Source organism: Arachis hypogaea, chromosome 11 (genome assembly GCF_003086295.3).
Source record: "Arachis hypogaea cultivar Tifrunner chromosome 11, arahy.Tifrunner.gnm2.J5K5, whole genome shotgun sequence".
Classification (NCBI taxonomy): domain Eukaryota; kingdom Viridiplantae; phylum Streptophyta; class Magnoliopsida; order Fabales; family Fabaceae; genus Arachis; species Arachis hypogaea.
In genome coordinates this window covers 3,062,300-3,083,670 of record NC_092046.1, presented here as the reverse complement: position 1 = coordinate 3,083,670, position 21,371 = coordinate 3,062,300, and the positions used below count along the sequence as shown (strand labels likewise).

At 32.8% G+C, this 21,371-nt stretch overlaps 2 protein-coding genes across 4 annotated transcripts; both read right to left on the bottom strand.

Moving 5' to 3' along the window:
- Positions 1-1,650: 1,650 nt before the first annotated feature.
- Positions 1,651-4,696, bottom strand: LOC112719892 (uncharacterized). Of its 2 annotated transcripts, none has more exons than XM_025770623.3 (4): positions 4,414-4,696; positions 4,229-4,330; positions 2,925-3,093; positions 1,651-2,039 (listed from the first exon to the last, which is right to left on the bottom strand). In XM_025770623.3, the coding sequence occupies exons 2-4, from the start codon at positions 4,289-4,291 to the stop codon at positions 1,843-1,845; spliced, it is 429 nt and encodes a 142-aa protein (XP_025626408.1). In that variant the 5' UTR covers positions 4,292-4,330; positions 4,414-4,696; the 3' UTR covers positions 1,651-1,842. The 2 variants fall into 2 exon arrangements, with proteins under 2 accessions (XP_025626408.1, XP_025626409.1); XM_025770624.3 differs by having other exon boundaries at positions 4,431-4,696.
- A 2,305-nt stretch (positions 4,697-7,001) lies between these two features.
- On the bottom strand, positions 7,002-15,987 carry LOC112719891 (nardilysin-like). Of its 2 annotated transcripts, none has more exons than XM_072206307.1 (19): positions 15,341-15,987; positions 14,833-14,911; positions 14,652-14,698; positions 13,691-13,803; positions 12,810-12,883; positions 12,584-12,679; positions 12,361-12,480; positions 11,829-12,062; positions 11,212-11,360; positions 10,754-10,910; positions 10,359-10,511; positions 9,806-10,185; positions 9,171-9,320; positions 8,874-9,056; positions 8,273-8,476; positions 8,064-8,170; positions 7,752-7,905; positions 7,467-7,588; positions 7,002-7,372 (listed from the first exon to the last, which is right to left on the bottom strand). In XM_072206307.1, the coding sequence occupies exons 1-19, from the start codon at positions 15,665-15,667 to the stop codon at positions 7,129-7,131; spliced, it is 3,093 nt and encodes a 1,030-aa protein (XP_072062408.1). In that variant the 5' UTR covers positions 15,668-15,987; the 3' UTR covers positions 7,002-7,128. The 2 variants fall into 2 exon arrangements, with proteins under 2 accessions (XP_072062408.1, XP_025626407.1); XM_025770622.2 differs by having other exon boundaries at positions 14,833-14,908; positions 15,341-15,899.
- Between the last annotated feature and the right edge of the window lie 5,384 nt (positions 15,988-21,371).

Sequence of the window (21,371 nt, the reverse complement as noted above, 5' to 3'; positions counted from 1 at the left end):
AATCATACGAGATACGCTCTATTATTCTGGAAAACATTATTTTCTATGTGCATGAATTTGTAAAGAGATTCCTCTCTAACTTTTCAGCCATAGGAATCATATATTATATTATATAAATTTAAATATTTTTTCTATAGTAAAATAAATCTAATATTTGTCTTTTTTCTTAAGGAATATATCTCCTTAGATAAGCTTTGGATTTTCTTTAGCACCTTTCATCCAAATTATATATTATATAACAATAATTAAATATCTCCAACTTTAAAATTGTTATATATAACTTATTAATTCAAGAAAATTGTAATAGAATCTTCACAACCTTATAACTTATATATGTATGAACCTTCTTCCATGGTGTAAATTAAAATACATCTTAGTCTTTATATAATTAATTAAGGTAGATAGACATATATAGTCAATAATAATTTAGAGACATGAGAATATAGAAAAGGATTTTCTCCATATGAAAATGATGTTTCCTTATTTTTGTTTTTCCCTCTTCCTATTCAAGATGATGAATTAGGAAAAAAAATATAACAAGAGATGAAAAAGGAAAAACACTACTAAGGAGTAGGAACATGGTATGTAACATAACATAGAGTAGTATATTTAATTAAAACTTAGGAGCTCAATAAGACATGGGCAGATTTGTTGGGTTTGTGCCATTTGTTTAGGAATCAATGAAAGTTCCCTTCACAAGGGATTGTCCCAAAATTTGGTCCCATTTCTTAGGGTAAAGGACATTGTGGATGAATTTGGATGGCAAGTTTATGGTCCAGGATAGCTGAATTATTTATTTATTTATTCTTATTATAGGACGCACACACATGCAACCAACTCGAGCATCTTCGTCTCTTCTTACACTTAAAAAATTCCAAATATGTCTATCCTTTTAAACTTGAGTTTTAAAGTATTTTATTTGATGAGACTAAAGTATACAATATACAATATAAAACATAACCTTAAATGTAACAAATACAATAATACAATATTCCAATATTGAGACTAATTTTCATAATCCAATTAGAGGGAATTGAAAGTTCTGAAGGTTTATCCTTTTTTGGAATTAATTGCAAAATCAATATAGCTTTTCCGATTAAGGTATAACTATAAGGATGCATTTGTTTCAAATTATAAGGAAAAAAAAATCATAGCTTCAATCTTTTTAGATACTTAACATAGCAAAAGATTAAGATTTTCAAAATTTACTATTATCATCTTCCATAAAGTTGGAAGCAGAGATTTTGATATTCTAATTAATATACAAAGAAAACTTATTAATACAAATGAGTAAAAGAAATAGCTTTTTTGCTATAAAATTGTTTTCTGATAAAATCATCTGAACAGAATATACTTCTAAATTAAGCTTTATATCCACATAGTTCTTCAAAATTCAAAACCCTTAAGCAAACCCCTTGAACATAAATTATTGAATCCGCACCAAAATTCATTCTCCAGTGTCATCTATATAAGCAGTTAAGCACATAGGCCATTTCTAACTAGTGCTAACTACAGCAGAAGCAGAGCTCAGAAATGGGGAACGTCATGCACAGCAAATCTTATGATAAATATGATTTATTACTTTGAATTTGATTTTGAAAATTGCATTCTGAAAATGAAAAATCATTGTTAGAAAACAAAACTATGAAATGAAACAAAATATTTTTGTTACCCATACACGCTCTTAGTTTGCTGAAAACAACCAAATACAGATGCTAGTCATTGTAGAAGAATGAAGTACCTCACAAGCAATTGAATTGAAAGTTTGAAACTTGTTAGATTATGTACACATCAGAATATAGAAATTGAAGGACAAGAAAATAGGATCAAATCAAATCAAACTCAGCGCCCCAAAAATGCAACACGGTCCTTTTGCACTGCCTGTGTTAGGTTGATGTCAAAGAGTTCGCAGCGAATGGGCATCTCCATCTCATAGAAAGGATTCTTCAAAACATAATCAGTGTACAATTCATAGATATATTTCAATAAACTTTCCATGTGTTGAGTTCCAGGTTCACAGACCACAAAAAACTTCGTCCCTGTGATGGAGAAGAATCATTTTCATAAGCCGTTGACTTATATCAGTATTAGAAAAATAAATCATAGTTTGGTTATAATTAGATAATCATTAAATTCATTTTTCCAAGGCATTAAACCGAATAGGGAACTTCACAACAAGGAAAAGAAAAGATGGCATAATATATATTGCAAAAGGAACACAGGTTGAAATTATTAGTGCAGCTAAACATCTGGAAAGATTTTCATGTGTCGAAAACTCGAGTTCATTGAACAAAACCAGAAGTTGCACTTCAACTAAATACTCCAAAATCCAAATGGTAGCATGTATATAGCACTGCCACAAGGATATGTCCTCCCTTTTCCTCCCTAAAATAATAGTGTACATATTAAGTTGGACGAATTATTAAAGGGAAAAAAAAAAGCTCTTTTATCTACTACCTTCCACATGATAATAGTATATCATGTCACAAGAAAGAAGTATTCTCTTCAACAAAAACCAAATTTTATCTTCCAACCTAATGATTATACTGCAAAGTATTATCTGGACCTTCCTCAATGGATTTCAGTTATTTTAACTTGGACAGCATATGATTCTATAAGTAAATCCCAATAATCAACTCGATTTTTCAACGAGGTACCATAAGTGAACAAATAGTAATGTGACCAACAATGATCACAGAAAAATTTCTGATACTGACATATCCACAAATACTAAAACAATCTTATGTTTAAACTAGACAATTTGCAAGGCCTCATTTAAGTGAGTGATATGATTGCAAAAGCCAGTAAGAGATATAAATCTACTATATCTAAATGATGTCATACATTCACTCTCTCTTATTCACCAAATAAACAAGAAATTTAACATAATAATAGAGATAAACACTAATGCCCTAAGAATATACCTGTCAGTGATTGATAGCAATGAAGATCAAATGTGTCTGCTTGGAGAAGTTCAATTCCTGAACAACCCGAAACAGGTGACAATTGCTGAGAGATTGCATGCATTGAATGCCATAAACTTGCCACCCTCAAACTGTCATTGGTATCCATTCGTCCGGCAGACCCATAATCCTAGATGTCAATACATAATTTCAATATATACATTCCATATATGTTCAACAAAAAAATTCTGCAAATATAACAACAGTAAGGAAATTGGACTTCTTTTAACAATTTCGTAGAAAAGGTACTATTTTATCTTTGAAAACCCATTTTTAAAGTTTTTTATAGACTGTTTTGAGAAAGAAAAAAACCAGAAACTTCTGAGTTTTCTGTTTGTTTCCTAGAAAAATCAATACTAGAAAAAATGTTCAATTCTGAGTTTTCACAGACTCCCAAATCAAAGAGAACAACAAACTTGCAGTACAAGCATCCAGCATAAAGCTGAATTTCTCAATTATCTCAGCTCAATCTCAAATCAGTATTTAACTAAACAACTACTACTACATTAAATTGTTTTTGCAGCCATGATCTTGTTCATTGCTGGGACTGCCATCCTTCATATCAATCTTGTCCCTTATCAAGACAGACTCTCAAGGTAGCGTTTGGTGGAGAGATAGAGACGGAAAGACTGAGACTGAGAGACAAAGACTAAGAAACAGGGATTGAAATAAATCTCAATACTCTGTTTGGTGCAAAATGGGAGACAGGAATTGAAACAAGAATGAAACTCTAATTTAATTTGCACAAAGGGTAAAATTGGAATTAATTAATTGAAATGAAAGTATTTTAGATATAAAATGTTATTAAAGTTTCAGTCTCCATCTCTAAAAATTTCAGTCTCCTATGTCCCTACTTTTTGAAGGTACTGAAATACTGAAATTTTAGAGACAGAAACAGAAATTTTAGTACCAGTCTCTGAACTAACAAACACGTACTAAGTCTCAATCTCTCGGTCTCTGTCTCAGTACCTCAAAACAAACGCTATCTCAGCTAACTCCAACCTTCTAGTGTTACTTGGTAACAACATCTTAAAATTACATTTCCTTTTAGAACTTATACAAGTGCACCTATAATTGCTACCAGTTTTTCCCACTAACCAAATATTCTAATCACAAGAAGATTCAACATACTTGGTAAACATTCTGAAACAGTTTCATGATTCAAAAATCTTAGATACCCCAAAATCACGTGTAGCAGTAAAAAATAAAAATTAAAATTAAAATTAAAATCATCATCTGAAGGTTGAGTCTACAAATGAACATACCTTATAGTAGATCAACCCGCCGGACTTGTTGATGATATAAAGACTGTAAATTGCTGCTGCCATTTCCAAAGGAAAAGAAAAAACAAAGTAGTTCGGCGGAATCTGAAGTAAACGCGAAACATAACGTAAGCAAAGAATGATCGGAATGAGATGAATTGAGTTAAGAACAAGAAAGAGAGAGTTACGAGATTGCGAAACCCACTGACTGAACCCTAGTGAGAGTGAAGTGTCTCTCCTAACTCAGTGCGGTGACCATGGTGCAAGCGGCGAAGATCGGTGGCGGCGGATGGCTGGCTACTCGTTCTTTGTTCCGATCGTAGCAAATGTTAGGGTGGTAATTCAATGTTGTGTTTTTGTTTCTCAAACAAGTGAAGTGAGATCTGAAATTCAGATTCTGAATGTTACTTTGGTAGATGGAGAATTTCACGATTTTTTATTTGGGAAAATTTAGTAGGTTATACGCTATGTAGATTGGATTATAAAAAAGTTTTAACTATTAACAGCTAAATTATTTTTTTTTTTACTACATATTGTTTTTTTTTAGCGGAAATCATTAATTAATTTCTTATTATACTATAAAAAATATCAAATACTAACGGGTTTTTTTTTTACCAAAAATAGGAAACTCGAACTCGTAACCTCTTAATTAAGTATGAAAAGACTATACCATTTGAGTTATTACTCATTGGCAATACTAATGTATTTTGGAAAAAGTAAGAAGTGCAACATCCATAAAATTAAGTTGATGTCAGAAGTTTAAAAAATTAAGTTTTAAACTCTAAACTTTAAATTTAAATTATTGATAGAAAATATAATAAATAGAGAAATAAAACTTATTTAATTAACAAGAAGAAGAATAATTTTTACTTAATAAAAAGGGTTAAAAATGAGTCATAAAAAAAAGGCAAATGACGCATATAAATCAAATCAAGTAGAGGGTGGTTTTACCCAATTTCATCAAAGAGAAAAACGTTACAAGGTTCTACCAAGAGTATTTTTCTATATAGTTCGAATTAGAGTCATTCGAATTACACATACCATAGTAATTCGAATCACACTGATTCGAATTACACACACTAATTCGAATCAACCCGATTCAAATTACACACACTAACTAGTAGAGAATTTCGTGCCCATAATAATTCGAAACAGGCTGTTTCGAATTACCCTCTGTTTTTCCTATATAAAGAGTTCGAAGTAACCTCATTCGAACCACTATTCTAAATTCATGACCCACCAAATCCCAGAGAAAACGACTCAGTACGACTCCAACAAATGATTGAGCAGAATATTTAGCCGATAGGGGATAATTCGGATCGACTTTATCGTTTGGATGGAGTAGCCCATATAGCTGGTGTTATCAATAAAGAGGTTAGTGCGAACTTGTTCTTTTAAAATAGTAGTGAATACGTTATTTTTGTTAGTGGTTTTGATAGTGAATGATGCTAGTGGTTTTGTTAGTGAATGATGTTAGTGATTTTTATATTCTGGTACATTCTGTTTGCAGCCCCAGCGATGTATTTCGAGCATGCGACGGCAGCAGGGTATACGTCTGGACGAGAGGTACGTTCCGTACTTGCAGATGGCCGGCTTATACCAGCTGAATCATCTCTCATTCAGCCTCGCAAGATGGTATAAGCCAGCAATCTGCAAGTGCGAAACGTATCTCTCGTCTAGACGCATATCCTGCTGCCGTCGCATGCTCGAAATACATCGCTGGGGCTGCAAACAGAATGTACCAGAATATAAAAACCACTAACATCATTTACTAACAAAACCACTAACAAAACAACTAACATCATTCACTATCAAAACCACTAACAAAAATAACTTATTCACTGATATTTTAAAAGAACAAGTTCGCACTAACCTCTTCATTGATAACACTAACTATATGGGCTACTCCATCCAAACGATAAAGTCGGTTCGAATTATCCCCCATCGACTAAATATTCTACTCAAGCCTTTGTTGGAGTCGTAATGGATCGCTTTCTCTGGGATTTGGTAAGGCATTGATTTAGAATAGTGGTTCGAATGAGGTTACTTCGAACTCTTTATATAGGGAAAACAGGGGGTAATTCGAAACAGCCTGCTTCGAATTACTATGGGCACGAAATTCTCTACTAATTCGAAAGATGCTGTTTCGAATTAGTATGATTCGAATTACTATGGTATGTGTAATTCAAGTGGCTCTAATACGAACTATATAGAAAAGTGCTCCTTGGTAGAACCTTGTAACGTTTTTATCTTTGGTGAAATTATGTAAAACCACCCTCTACTTGGTTTATATGCGTCATTTGCCCTAAAAATTAACTACTATATATTTGTGTATAAATAACTGTATTGTTTAACTTATTTTTAATATATATTTCGTATTACATGTATTTTATATCAATGATTAAGGTATACTTGATATTATATATACATATACACACTAGTTAAGGAATAATGATCAAAAGTCTTTAAAAATTTACAAGTACATTAATTTGATCTCCAAAAGATTCACACCTCCAATTTGTGTCTAAAAACATCAGATTGATCATTCTGATGGTTAGATAACAACACATTAGCAATCAATTCAAAGCTTTTGATCTTAGATACCATTTTCACTATTAATCCATAATTATATACCCAATATTCAGTGAGAAAGCAACATAAATCACAGAATCATACTATGCTGTGTCATAAATCATTTCATGTGACAAACAAATAGAGCAATAATACAGTGTACCAAGCTCCAAAAGGCCAAAAGAAACTACCAATGAATGAAGACTTTCCTCAATTCCAAAATATTATTGATCAATAAATAATTCGCACATAAATGTAATTTACACTTAAGAAACAACGGCTCTCAAATCTGAATGGTACTTCATGAGTTCAAAAATGCATATCTTCAGGTTTTAACAAAGATTTGGATAAAAGTCGGATGACATTTTAAATGAAGCTGGATCTTTTATGGCTTGCACAGTTTCAGGCAGTGCAACATCATCTTCAAACTTTGTGTTGCAGCCCCATAACCGAATGAGAAGTCGCCGACACTTCGGAGACGACTGTCTGAAATATGTCCGGTACCACTCAACAACATCTTGCTTGCTTATGTTCTTTAATTCTTCTGCTTCCTTCTTTGATATATCAAAGATATACCTGAAAATCAATATCCTTTGTTATCATTTTCTTCAAGGCTGGTCTTCCTTATTCATCATCCACAACCTTATTATATAACTAAATGTAAAATCACCTTTTATCAACAATCTGGCTCCACAATCGATTGCTTTCGTAGCTAAGCGAATGATCTTTCTCGAGCAGTTTTGCCATTAACCCACTTTTGTAATTCTCAAAGGAATCATCATCAAGCCCATCCTGCAGTCAACATATAATTCCTTAGACCACAAGTCTTTTAATTTGGAAATAGTGGGGTGTGCTTACAATTTCTTGAGCACCCAAATCATGTCAAATTTAATGCAATTCACGAGGGAGCCATTAGTCTCAGAACAATGAGATAGAAGGAATCAGGAATACTAACCAACAATTCTTCAACGCCATCTATGAAGTTGTCGATTCTACCTTGCACGTAAATTGGGTCGTACTCAGATGATTGAACACAGAAACAAAACCCAAAAACACGGTACGTTAACCGTAGGCTACATTCGACAACATAACCAAGCTGCTCTTTTGTCCTGTATCCAGATACACACAAATAAATAAACAAATAAAGATAAATAAAGAAACAAAAATTAAAACAACCCATAAAAAGCCATGGAAAGTGAAAACTTATTTTCATTAACAAATGTTAGACGGTCAAATGCAAAAAACTAAAATAGCATCCAATAATCACCTCAGCTGATTGAAAAGTGGCTCGTCCACAATTTCCTCAAAGAGATCAATTAAAGCTTTCAATTTGATTGATCCCAACCCAAGATCTTGCTCAATTTGAAAATATAGCTGCATGAATACCAAATTAAGAAACAGGAGAAGTTTGTTAGAAATTTCAAAAAACAATTATCCATGAAAAAGGACAAACAAAAATAATCCAACTGAAATTACCTCAGCCACAGAATTCTTTTCTGACTTGTTCTTTACACTAACATCTCTAACTAGATTGGCATTGGATGGAAGGCAAATAACGCGTTCAGCGTGCCTCAGCTCAATGGGAAGTGGATTTACTATAAAGTTCGTCTTAAATATATTTGATATGTTAATTGCTTCTTCTTCTGAAATATTTCCATGGCATAGACCCTCAATGTATAGCTGTCCAAAGTTGATGTAAAGGAATAAATTTCAAACAATTTATTGATATAAACTAGAGAACTATAATATATCATGGAACTTATGTTTAAAAACCAAGTAATTAAAAACTAATAAACAAAGAACAAGCTACCAAGAAGTAGCTATTTTCTTGTAAATGTAAGTACTATCAAGCTGAGACATGAGATTCTCATACACACAAACAGAACAAGTGCATCAAACAAAGTAGTTATATTAAGTTTAGGGTTTAGGATTTAAGGATATAATAACACTTCCCATGCATGTATTTTTTGAAAACATTATTCTTTTTTACAAAAAATAAAATAAAATAAAACTTGACAATAAAAGACTGCAAAATAGTCCAACCAATAACATATAAGATTAAATATTTCATGCCTACCTCAGAGCGAAGTTTGGGGATAAAAGCAATCAAATCATCAAGAAATAAATCATTTAGATGATGCAGCTTCTCCTCAATGTCATAAAAGCTCTGGCACAAAACTTGCAATCTCAAATATGTGGAATGACTTAAAGGCTTCATGTTGGTATTCTTCAAAGTTCTCTTCATGTCTTCTTTTATAACCTGAACAATAATGATTGGTTCATTACAATCAACAAAGCAAACAGAACTATGAAACAGGGCAAAAAGGATAACATAGACATTTTGATAAGAGATAAAAGGAAATATGTGATGTACCTCAAATCGATCGCCAGAAGGAATAAAGGATCTAGCTACTGATAAAACTTTAGATAAGAGAATGGGAAGCTTCTCATTGAAACCATAGACCTTCAGTTCCAGTTTGTCGCCAACATAGGAGACAGAAGTTTCTAACTTTGCAATACTAGCCTGCACACATAGACACATGTCATATAAAGTCCTTTAAAAATAAGATTGAAGTAACTACATTCACCAACAGTTTCTTAGATTGCCTAAGATGATTTAATTTTAACTCGAGCCAAATCTTATGATACAAAAATTTGTACATATAAACTAACAGATGATATTTTGGAAAGCTGGAATGAAAAAAAAAAAGTAATTAGTTAGGAGTTTGAATAGTCAGTTAAGAGTGGAAGCCTCTCTCTTATAAAGATACCTTTCTCAATTAATCAGTTTACATGCTTAAGGTATGAAGCTATGTAGTAAATAGAATTACCTAGTGGATCTATTCAGAAACAAAAACGTATGAAGGACAGAAATCCTCCAAACAAGAGAGAAGTAAACAAATAACAGAAACAACAGAAAATTTCTGAATGAGCAACATGTTTTGATGGAGGATATATAATATAGACGAATGGCTCTACTTTTAGTGTCAAGCAAGACAGTCGATTAACCTGATATATGATTTCATTCAACTCATCTTTAAGAAGGAGAATGAACAATTCAGACAATACACAACTCTGGGCATTAGCATATCCACCCTTCAAGTTAATCCGAAAATATGTATTGGCACGAGGAACCTTGAAAGTACTATCCAACTTGTACCAGAATTTGATCAATGTTTCATCAACTATACATCTAGGAGAAGTTGAATTTGCAAACTCATCACATGTGTCACCAGAACGTATAGAAAAATCACTTGGAATGAACTCATTTTTTGATGGAAGATGTAGCAAGGCCTCAATTTCTGGAGGATTTCTCCATAACTCCATTAAATCTTGAGCAATGTCTTCTTCAACATAACGTGAACCAAACCAAGGTTCGCATTGGACATCTGAAAAGTAGCACCATCAAGTTGTTCAATCATCATGATGGAAATATAACTTCCAGATATATTTTGTTAACAATTGAGTTTAGTTATCAATTCCCAATGGTTCAACATAGCAGATTAACAGTGAAAGAAATAAATAAAAGTGCCAACTAGCCAAAGGTGAAAAGATAACTCACGTTCCGACTTAAGGAACAACTTCGAAACAACATCTACTCTCATGTTTTCTGGAATGAAGAAACCAAGAAGTTGCTTTATCAATTGTTCATCCCAAGTCTGGTAAACATAGTCACCATATATGACATGCTCTGGCGGATAAAAGAGTAAATTTTCTGCACAAAAAAATAATTCAAATAAGCCAGAAAGATATAACAAATCTGCATAGGAAGTACCTAAAATTTCAAAATATATTGTAATTGGGTTGAAAGCATAACAAATAAATGTTCAGTTTTTGCTATAAACACAAACTGACAACAATTTTTTTTTAATCTTCTATCATATGTTGCATTTTCTCTATATCCTATTGATTAACAAACGACTTAAGAAAACAACTCCAAGCAGATAAATTAGAAACCTGAGAGTTCAGCAGCATAATCATCTTGTGGTTGTTCTTCTGCAAATCTAAAATCCATTTTTCCAATGCTTTGAAGTTCTTTGAATATCCATTCTTGTGGAGGAATTTGATGCAATAACTTCAGGTATTGATAGACAAAGCCAATGATATCAAAGATCTGGGAAGAAAAATCAAAGTTAAGCCATATTGAAGAGAAGTAATTTGTAGAAACTGGAAAGCATAAGCTGATCTGAATGATCACACAAGTTAATTTACCCATCAACTGGTCAATACTGTTTTCACACTTGTCTATTGACTGAAAAATTTTAATCCAATAATAATAATAATAATAATAATAATAATAATAATAATGAAGCTGAAATTGAAATAAATATTATGTTTGAGGGCCCACTAAACACACTACTTGCTCTTACTCTCTTCTATCTGAAAGGTCATACAAGTGATGAGATTATGATCACCTTTTCAACACCAGAGTCAGTGAGGTTTATGGACACAACAAAGATATAAGCTATAGTTGACCGATAAGTTCCTTCATCCCCAACACCGGCAGAGAGAGATGTAGCCCAACCTTTAGCCTTGAGAAAGGAAAGCAAGCTTCCCTTGCCCTCTGAAAGGTTGATTATGTTATTGTTAATGAAAGCCGCACAAGAAAATGTCCAGACTTAGATTTTAGATAAAAAAATATAGATTGAAAAAATGAGAAGTAAAACTTCCATTGGAAAAGAAAAGTAGAGACCATAAAAAGGAAATTGTGATGAAAGAATGAGAAAAACATATCATCAAAATCATATACCAAAACCACTTTCCATTGCATGTAGAGTGGTTAAGCTCTTAAACATAGTAACTTCTACAGATATGAAAAAAATCCTATTGCAGAAAACAAATTTTCATAATAATTTTAAGTTGGAACAAAAACTGGTGAAGATGTATATACACAAACAGAAGACTGGCTTCTGCTTAAGATGCAAAAAAAATACATGACAACAGATACAAGCATATATAAAGTTATAAAGTATGCACGCTTAATTGTCAAGTATCGCTGTATCAGCTATTCATCCATAATGAGATATCTTACCATGCCCAAGAAGATGAGCTAAATAATCCTGCGGTTTCTTCAAATACTCCTGTTGTAGACAGGGAAGTGTCCACAATAAGTCGAGGATATGAACATCTTTGACAGCTTCTAGCCAGTAAACTTTACCAGATTTCCAAATAGGACCTTCTGCACTGAACTTGGGGTTCACTTGAGGACCCTTTCTGATAGCACCAAATAATTCCGCAACCCAACTCTCAAGCACATCAAGAGGGTCTACACATTTATGCATAAAGCACATCACTATAAAGAATAAACATACCAGCATATATTGGTCTCAATCCTAATCCTGGCGTGAGTTGTTAAAACAAATAAATCTCATTTTTGTAGAAGATAAATCTATGATGAATCTAATCTTGAGACTAGTATAATTATTTCTCAACTATTAATAAATGTATAAGTGGGAATGGAAAAAAAAAAACTAAGCACCTTATTATTGCAGGAAGAAAAACATGACTAAAATAAAATTGTAAAACTTTAAATTGAATAATGGTGTTGGTAAGTAGGAATTCACCTCCACCAATAACAACAAGCTTCATTAATCCACCATGGTAATAATCTTTGTATAGTTTGAATATTTGCTCCCGCAAATTAACACCCTTCTCCATAGCATCAACCAAGCTCTTCTTATTGCCTTCATGTACATGGAAAAGAAATGAAATAGTAATTTAATTATACAGAGAAATCTAAATATCTAATTGACCATGTAATCGATGAACAACACTTTTATGGCATACCCCAAAAGAATCTGTTTAAAGGATGACCAACAGCAGAAGTATGGCATTGAAGTTGTTGAAGACGGCAAGCATCGCTTTGCAAAGCCTGGTTAAATTCTATGTTCAGTTTTGTATACCATTATGGTATACCAAAAACATTATCAGCAAACAGATAAGGAAATTTGAGAGCTTTCTAAAATCATAATTAAAGTGGAAATCTGCATAATTGGATTATAATGAGACATACCTGAATCTACTGCCTGTACTTCTCGCTCCATGGCCTCCATTTTTACAAGAGGTGAAATAAAGAACTGAGAAAATCTGATAAGAAAAGAAAGACCAAAACAAAAGTTTAAAAAGAAGTCTAGCATACCTATCAAGAGGATTGAAAATTCCAAGGGCCTCATAAAATTATCAACATTGAATCATTAGATTCATTTAGCTATGTTTAAGTGCAATAAAAACAAGGAATATTGATAATAATAAATTTTATAACCCAAATCACCAGAAAATATTTTACCAAGAAAAATGAGATGAATAAAATAATCAGTATGTAGAATAAAGATCACTAGATTTTATGTCTATAGTCTTGTATTTTAACAAACATTGAGGAGGGATATTGATTCTTATGTCAGTCTATAGCAAGTCTTGTGGAATAGGATTAGGTGTTTTGTTTAGAGGGGTAATCTCTTTGATATGTAGAGAGTAGAGTAGAGAACTTTGTACTTTTGATGCACTCTGTTAATCTCAATTTTTTTCATTGAGGATATCTTGTCCTCTACCCTCTGTAATTTTTTGTTATGTTTTCAAACAAATGATGTCAACAATTTGATAAATAGTAGAGGATTCTTTAACAGAAATGTCCTGTTAACTTCTATTAAACTGCATTTGCTAAAAGCTATGCATGATCAACAGATACAATATGGATTCACGCACAGTTCACAACCAATGCATGATCAACATATACAATATGGATTTACATACAATTCACAACCAGCATCACAAGATGAAATTCAAGTTCAAATTTTTGAGGTAAGAATTGGGAAGAGCCTTTATGCAAAAATGGATGCATAACAAAGTGTAATAGACAGGAATTTTCATGTCCTCACAACGGAAAGCAAGATTTACCTTCTCAAGGCACCCTTCAAAAACTCTGGCTTTACTTCAAAATGGTAGCATGTATGTTCAGTCTCTGTATATGCATTTGAGGAGCCACCGTGCTTGGATAAATAGCTATCATACTAGCAATAAAAACAGTCAAGCTGCTAGGAAAATTAACTGCACATTGTAGTCTTGGAACAAATTACAAGGTGTACGCTTACGTTACATTCAAAGAAATGAATCAAATTAATGTTAATTAATTTCGGCCTTTTTAAGTTTGATGAAAGTACAAAAAAATAAGCTAAGATTAAAAACACTTCATGGATAGCTTTTTTTTGGGATTGTTTTTTTCTCTTATAATGAGGATTTTTTATTTATTCATCATCCTATCTTAATGATATTCTTCATTTATTAAAAATAAATAAATGAAGTTAGTTGAGCTGGGCTAAGTTGCAAAAGATGCTTGAGGGATCACTTAGACCAAAAACATGAGGGATAGAATATATTGAAGCTTGAGGGATCACTTAGACAAAAAAAACACGAGGGAAAAAAGCCCTAAAGGACATAATTCTGAATTTCACACGAATTTTTTATTTATTTGTTGATGCTTTGGAAAGACCCTAACAGACAATGTGGTATTCGTCTAATTAATGCGACAATTGCTTACAGCCAAAATCCTGCATGCCCTGATATATATAAAATACATTCTTCCACCCAAGGCTTCATATAAGTGCAAAATAAAGGGAAAAGAAAAAGGACATTATAATGCAAAATTAACATTAATTCTACAATATTATGTCATAACAGGCAACAAGTCTTTACGCTACAGTTCTATCTCCTCTAAACCAGTTTTCTTAGCCAACACAAACATATTCTGATAAAATTATTTGATCCTTTAGTTCAGCAAAATCATAAATGCATACTTCCCAAAATATAGGGAGGAAACGAGATAAATTCAAATGCATGAGTAGATAAGACCCAAACCGACCTCGTTTTCATCTGGGAATTCTTCACTCCCCATGAAGAGCATGTGCTCTGTAAATCAATTACAAAAATGGTAACTTCAAGAAATCAAAAAGCTTCCTCTTAGGAGCTAGGACGTCTCTAGAAGGAACTGGTTAAAAGAATGAAATGTTTTACAAATATAATGTAAAATATAACTTCCAAACCTAGAAAATGTGCCAGTCCCTGTGCTTCAAAAGGATCCGAAAAGCTGCCAATTCCTACACACATGGCTGCTGCCGCCTGCTACAACAAAAATCACAAGTCTTACCACATTCAATTGAAGTACAAAACCATGATATACACAAGTAACACAACTCAGCATCATATCAAGCGATAGAAGTGCTTATTTTTTAGAGTAATAAAGCATTGCAACTAACTCGACCGTAAAATTTTACACAAGTATGCATGCCACAATCTCAATTGATAATCCATCCTTCAAGTAACCTTTAATCTAGAGTTCTAGACCCTTTGGTATTAAGCATTATAGATCATAATCAGATACACTAACATTTTCACACATAAATCATACCCTAACCTTGCCAACTACTTTCCCTAAAGTAAAAAATAACAATCCAATAACCTAGTTCAAGAACCAAGCAATAAAATTGAAATAGGCAGAAAAATGAAATTTTCAAAAATTGCAGCAATTTTCAACTTCATATAAGCAAAAACCTTTTTAGTCTGAGCAGCAGCATCCTTATTCCCATCTATATCCATTCCAGTTTCTTCTCCTTCCTCTTCTTCTTCTTCTTCATCATCTTCTTCGTCTTCTTCATCATCATCATCATCATCATCTTCATCTTCTTCTTCTTCATCTTCATCTTCATCTTCATCTTGAAGAGGACCTTGAGGGAAAATCTCGGGATCGTGAACAATCAAAGCTTGAAGTCCGTTAGAGAGGTGTAAGAGGCGGTAAAAACGACGGTCGTTAGGGGACTTGAAAACGACGTCGTCAGAAGAGAAAGTTACAAGAGCAGGATTAGAAGCTTCGATGACCATTGTATGAATGTTGGTGGTTCGTGGTTTGAGTTGGTTGGAATTGGAACAGAAAGAACGAAGAAAGGAAGAAGCAGTGTGAAATGGTGAGAGTGAAAGAGAAGAAGTAGTCTTTAAGCTCAGAACCCGCAACTCGCAACCCCAAAATGTGTTATAAGCCAGTGCGGCGGCTCTTGGGCTTCTCTTTTTTCCCTCTACTCGCTGTTAATAGGCCTAAGCCACCAAGGCCATGTTTGGATAATTGTATCCTAATCCTAAATCCTAAATTTTAGAAAATTAGAGGAAAGGACAAATAGGTTCTTGAGCTTTTATTCTGCTGACATTTTTGTCTCTGACCATTGAAAAATACTTTTAAGTTCCTGACCTTCACAAAATTTGGATGGATCAGTCCCTCAATGATTAGGGACGAAAATGTCCACAAGGCAAAAAGTTTAGGATCTATTTATCATTTTCTCTTAGAATTATTTATAGAGTTATTGCATTATGGTTCGTGTTAAATGAGTTTGACTCTTCGCATTTTTGTGTTGTTTAAATACTTAAGTTAAGAGATTTGGATATTTTATAAATTTTGAATTTTCTTTCATTTTTTGTACATGTTGTTTTGATTCTTTTTGTGGTAGAATTTAGGGTTTTTTTTTTTTTTTTTTGGACAAATGGATTGAACAGCTCCAATTCTAAGCATTACACTCATGTTTCACACACACAACACACTTACACACACTATCATGGGTATCATGGGTTCTTAAACCAACAATCAGCCTCAGCTGGAATTTGAATCCGGGTGCAGCGTTGTATGAGACGGACAGGTATGCCAACTGTGCTGGGTCTCAGCTGCGAATTTAGGGTTGTTTAGTTAAGGATGAGTTTTTGGTTTTGGTTAGGGTTGTTAAGTTTGTAAGGTTTGGTGTTATTTCTATTTTTTTAAAGTAGATGACTACAGTACATATTGTGATGGTGATCCATCACAAAAAAAAATTCAAAAATAAAAAGATGGAAGGATGAAATATATACGAAGAAAAGTATCAGAGATTGAGATGATTAATTCTGACATATTGAACCGATTTTTCATCCAAGATTTGTTGAAATGTATAATATACTAACGTTTCTTAATTTTACAGGTTTGAACCTAGAAAGAAAGTTAATGAAAATTTGAAGATGTTTAGGATAGATATAGACATTGTCATGATTTATGAGGTTGCTATTACTGATGAGAGGAGGATAGAAATTTATTGTGAATATCCAATAAACATCCCACAATTTTTTTATGATGGTATAGAAAAAAGAGACTATGTCCATAAAACTCCAACTAACGATGTAGTGATTACTTGTGCAAAGAAAATTTGGAAATACAACCTCTCATTTTTTTTTTATAATCGAGGGAGTAAAATATAATTTATTTTATTATTAATTTTATAAGTGAAAAAAAAATAAATATAAAAATAATGAAGGATTAGAAATCACACTTTACACTCTTAATTTTTTTTTACCAATTAAAAATATCTATTTCTAAGAAAATTCCTACTCCTACTGAAATGAAAAAGGTATAAAGGGTATTGTTAGCGAACGAGTTAGGACCCAAACTAGTGTACAAAAAAATAGGCCCAAGTGAACAAAAACTCCAAGCCCAAGACCAAATCCAAGAAATCACTATTTCAGCCCATAAAAACCATAATATCCAACTCCCAACCTCCAGAAACTCTTTCCCACGTAGAAAAATACTACATTGATTAAACAAACCCAACCCAAAACCAAATTAGTTGAACTATGTTTTCCAATGATGCACCCTAAATTGCTTCACCCAAACAAGTTAAGGAGAGTATATTACAGCCTAATCCCAACAAAGAATCAACACCAAATATCACTCAAGTCTTCAACTGAATTACTTACACAATACATTCCTAAGTTAGTAGTGGAACTAGCAATGCAAGAATCCTTTTGAAGATAGGAACCAACTCAAGAACTCTTTAAGACTGATCCTCAACCAGTGTCTGAACCATCAATCCATACATGGATGATTTCAAAAGGGTTGTGCGAAAATTTAACATTTATCTTGGGAGAAGTGTTTTTTAAATTATAAAATTTTTAAAATTTTAAATTTGGGTAGAAGATAATTTGATTTTGAGAGAAAATTAATAATTAAAAGTTTTAAATTATAAAATTTAAAATTTAGATGAAATTTAAACTAATCAATTCAAAGTTTCAAACTACAATAGTTTGAATCGGATGAAGTTAAAAATAAATAAATTTAAAATGATACAAATACAATGTCATAATCATTTAAATCAAATTGGATTAAGTTGAAAACTAAAATCAAAGCAATAAAACCTAAATCGTAGTAAGTTATTTTGATTTTATCCAATAAATCAAACTAAACCATTAAACACATTTAAAAAAAAAAATACTAGGAGACCATCATTTTTTTTTTAATTTATTGTCATGTTACTCATAAGCTTTATTTATTTGTAAATTTATATTGGTTAAGTTTTCTAATGTAACTTCTATTCTTTCTCAAAATCAAGTAGCTATCGTTCTTAAATTCATATAAATGTACTAATCTCTTAATTACAACTTTATATATAAGTAAAGAATTATGTTTTTCTGAAATAGCTTCTATAATGACCATATAAATTGTATCTATCTATCTTTAATTTTTATTATGTTTATTATTAGAAGCTTCATTTACAAATTACAACCTTCTTTTTTCTTTACAATATTATAGATCAAACCAAATTGTTAAACACATTTTTTTACCCGAATTGGAGTGGTGGATGAGGAGGGTGGCGGTGGTGGAGTTGAGAAGATATGGAATGGTGGGAGGTTCAGACATTGAGGAGGAGGAAGAAAAGGAAGAGGAGTAAAACAACATCATTTAGGCTCAAACAACAAAACGATGTCATTTAATCGTGCCATGTCATCTTTTCGGGACGAAAATGGATGAAGAAATCAACTTGAATTATGCTTTAATGTAACACCCTACTACACAGTGTTTTACGCTTAAGTCGTAGAATAGAGGTAGTGTGGTATTACGGACCTCTAAACAATAAAAATATACATATAATAATGAAAGAAATAATACACAAAGAGCCTTGAAACAAACAGGTAAAAAAAAATCGCAAAATGAAAAGCACAATGCTCAAGGAATATGATTACTTGCGTGCTAAGAAACCTAATAGGAAAAAGATTAAAGTAGACAAAAGAGTAAAGGAAAGCCAAGGAAAGTAGGAAACCGTATAACTAGCCCCTAACTCAGCCTGCGAAGCTAAGGCTGGCCGGACACCAAAGTACCAAAGTAAACTCCTATCTCTCCCTCAACCTCTAAGAGGAGCAGCATACATAAGTTACTTGGAGAGTAAGCTAAATACATATATACATATATACAACAGGAAACCAAAATACACCAAAGGACTACTTCGCTTCCCAGGATCCAGATGCCTAGCGAGGAGCCTCTCGACCTGCATCTGAAAAACAACAATACAATATGGAATGAGAGCCGGAGGTTCTCAGCATGGTAAAAGTGTCACGCGTATAATAAATAAGGTCCTGAGAATGTCATAGGCAATCCTAGAACTCCGTTATTCAGTTATCCAACTCAAGTACTAAACAGAAGCCATAAACAGGGGTAGGTATTCTAAATCTACCTAACTTACTCAAGTTCAATCTTAATCTAACATCCAACCATTTCTTCATCTCCTCCATCCCTCCATCATCCAAAATGCAACATAAACAAGCAACCAAACAAGTTCACACACAAGTAGTGAGCAGATAGTACAAATAGCAAGTAGAACAGATAGCAGGTGATATATATATATATATATCAATTAGGCAAACCCAGGAAATGCATAGCAATCAAAACAAATAAATGCATATGATGCATGCCTGTCCTATGGCTGATGGGGCCCATCTGTCAACTATCCAGCCAACCCGACAAGTCCGAAAACCTTAGACTGTCCCCCGTAGCACATCCCCAAGAGTCTATGTATAGAGTTCACATTCAATCATCATATAATCACTCAATGGGGGCTATCCATACCCGAGAATTTATACGTGCCCGGTCACCCTTACGACGTAGGGTCAACAGAGTATCGAGATTCAACCTGGAATACGTGGTGGCGAGTCACGGTTTTTACCCAGGGAAACTCGTATCTCATATATCATTATTCATAATCCATAGAAATTATTATCAATACATCATCAAATATCAAGCCTTAGCATTAAACTTCGTCTTCTCGGACCCATGACTATCACTAAGACATCCTCGACACTCTATTTTCTTTTCTGCTTTTAATATAATAAATGAACTCGGAATTGGACAAACTTTATGTCCAGACGTTCATCTCAAAATAAGCTTTTTAACAAACAAAAATCACAATTTTCTAATTTAACTAGCCTCAGAAACAGAGGAGAAATGCTGACTCTGCAGTGCTTAGAAACCAGAAAATAGCAGCAGCATACGATATCTAAAATTCTATATAAAATTCAAATTAAATCCAATAGGCTTAAAAATTAATATGGTTCAACTTAACATATCCAGGTTTCTTTTAAAATTAGTTTCAGGTCAAAAACATTTTTAATGAAGCAGTTATGTAACTTGGAAGTTGAGTAACTTTCTGCAGAATTCTATTTTAAAAGCCAATGAACATGTCCTCTTCCAAGTCCCATAACTCACTCATTAAAACATGGACAGCTCTGAAATTTAAATCATAACTACTATGCATAATTAATTTTTACCTCCAATTGGTTGCACCTGAATATCCATCCATAATCAGAAGTTATAAACTCTCAAAGTTGCTGATCTAAGAAAACATAATCTGGCTTTTATTGTATAACGCACCGTATTTCAAAAATTCATATCTTTAAAACCACAAGTCCAACAATTCTGAAATTTTGCGAAGTTAAAATAATAGGACTAAAGCTTTATTTAAAATTGGTTTCATTTCAAAATTCATTTTAAAACATTCGCAGCAGAGCCAACAAGTTACTGCTATTCTAAAAATTATGCAGTAAAAATCAGATTCCACGACTACAATTTGAAAATTCACCATAAAACATATATTTAACGAAAAGATCCCAAATTCTCCATTTCAGTTCCAAATATTCCGAGGTTTAACTAGGACTTGGTTCCACACAATTCCAATCATCACAGAATTAGTTACAGCATATGCAATACCACCACAACATAACTCTACATCCATATTAACAAACACCAACCATAATCCATCATAAATAAATACAAGAGCATACCATTAATAACTTCCACACCTCATAATTTCAATATATATCCATCAACAAATCTATTTCAACAAAATTACAAGGCTAATCATTAAATACAACAAACAATTCAACTTATCCTATGGTTCCTCTAACCTAAGTTTTCACAACACCGTAAATATTAAACGTGCGAAACTTAAACCATACCTTGGCGATCACTTTGTATCACCCAAGGCATCCTCACAACACAAATCACAGCCCTTCCAAGCTCAATCAAAACAGTCCCAAAACAAGCCTTGACTACCAAAAAGCCTCCAAGTATTCCCAATTCAATTCCAATGCATATATACCCACTTAATCTACACCAAATACATATACATGTTCCAATTTCAATTTTCCCATTATAAATACAAGATTGAACTAGGGTTAGGGTGTTTTTACCATACCCATATGCTCAATAGCTTGATCCCACAAGTTCCGGAAGCTAACTTGAACCTAG

What these genes read in the sequence shown, in the direction of transcription:
- LOC112719892 (XM_025770623.3), bottom strand. Translation starts at nt 4,291, where the DNA reads ATGGCAGCAGCAATTTACAGTCTTTATATCATCAACAAGTCCGGCGGG. An exon ending in GCGGGTTGATCTACTATAAG is followed by an intron (nt 3,094 to 4,228) that starts GTATGTTCATTT and finishes ATTGACATCTAG; the next exon opens with GATTATGGGTCTGCCGGACG. An exon ending in TTGCTATCAATCACTGACAG is followed by an intron (nt 2,040 to 2,924) that starts GTATATTCTTAG and finishes TCTCCATCACAG; the next exon opens with GGACGAAGTTTTTTGTGGTC.
- LOC112719891 (XM_072206307.1), bottom strand. Translation starts at nt 15,667, where the DNA reads ATGGTCATCGAAGCTTCTAATCCTGCTCTTGTAACTTTCTCTTCTGAC. An exon ending in GTTGTTCCTTAAGTCGGAAC is followed by an intron (nt 10,186 to 10,358) that starts GTGAGTTATCTT and finishes GCTACTTTTCAG; the next exon opens with ATGTCCAATGCGAACCTTGG. An exon ending in AAAAGAATTCTGTGGCTGAG is followed by an intron (nt 8,171 to 8,272) that starts GTAATTTCAGTT and finishes GTATTCATGCAG; the next exon opens with CTATATTTTCAAATTGAGCA.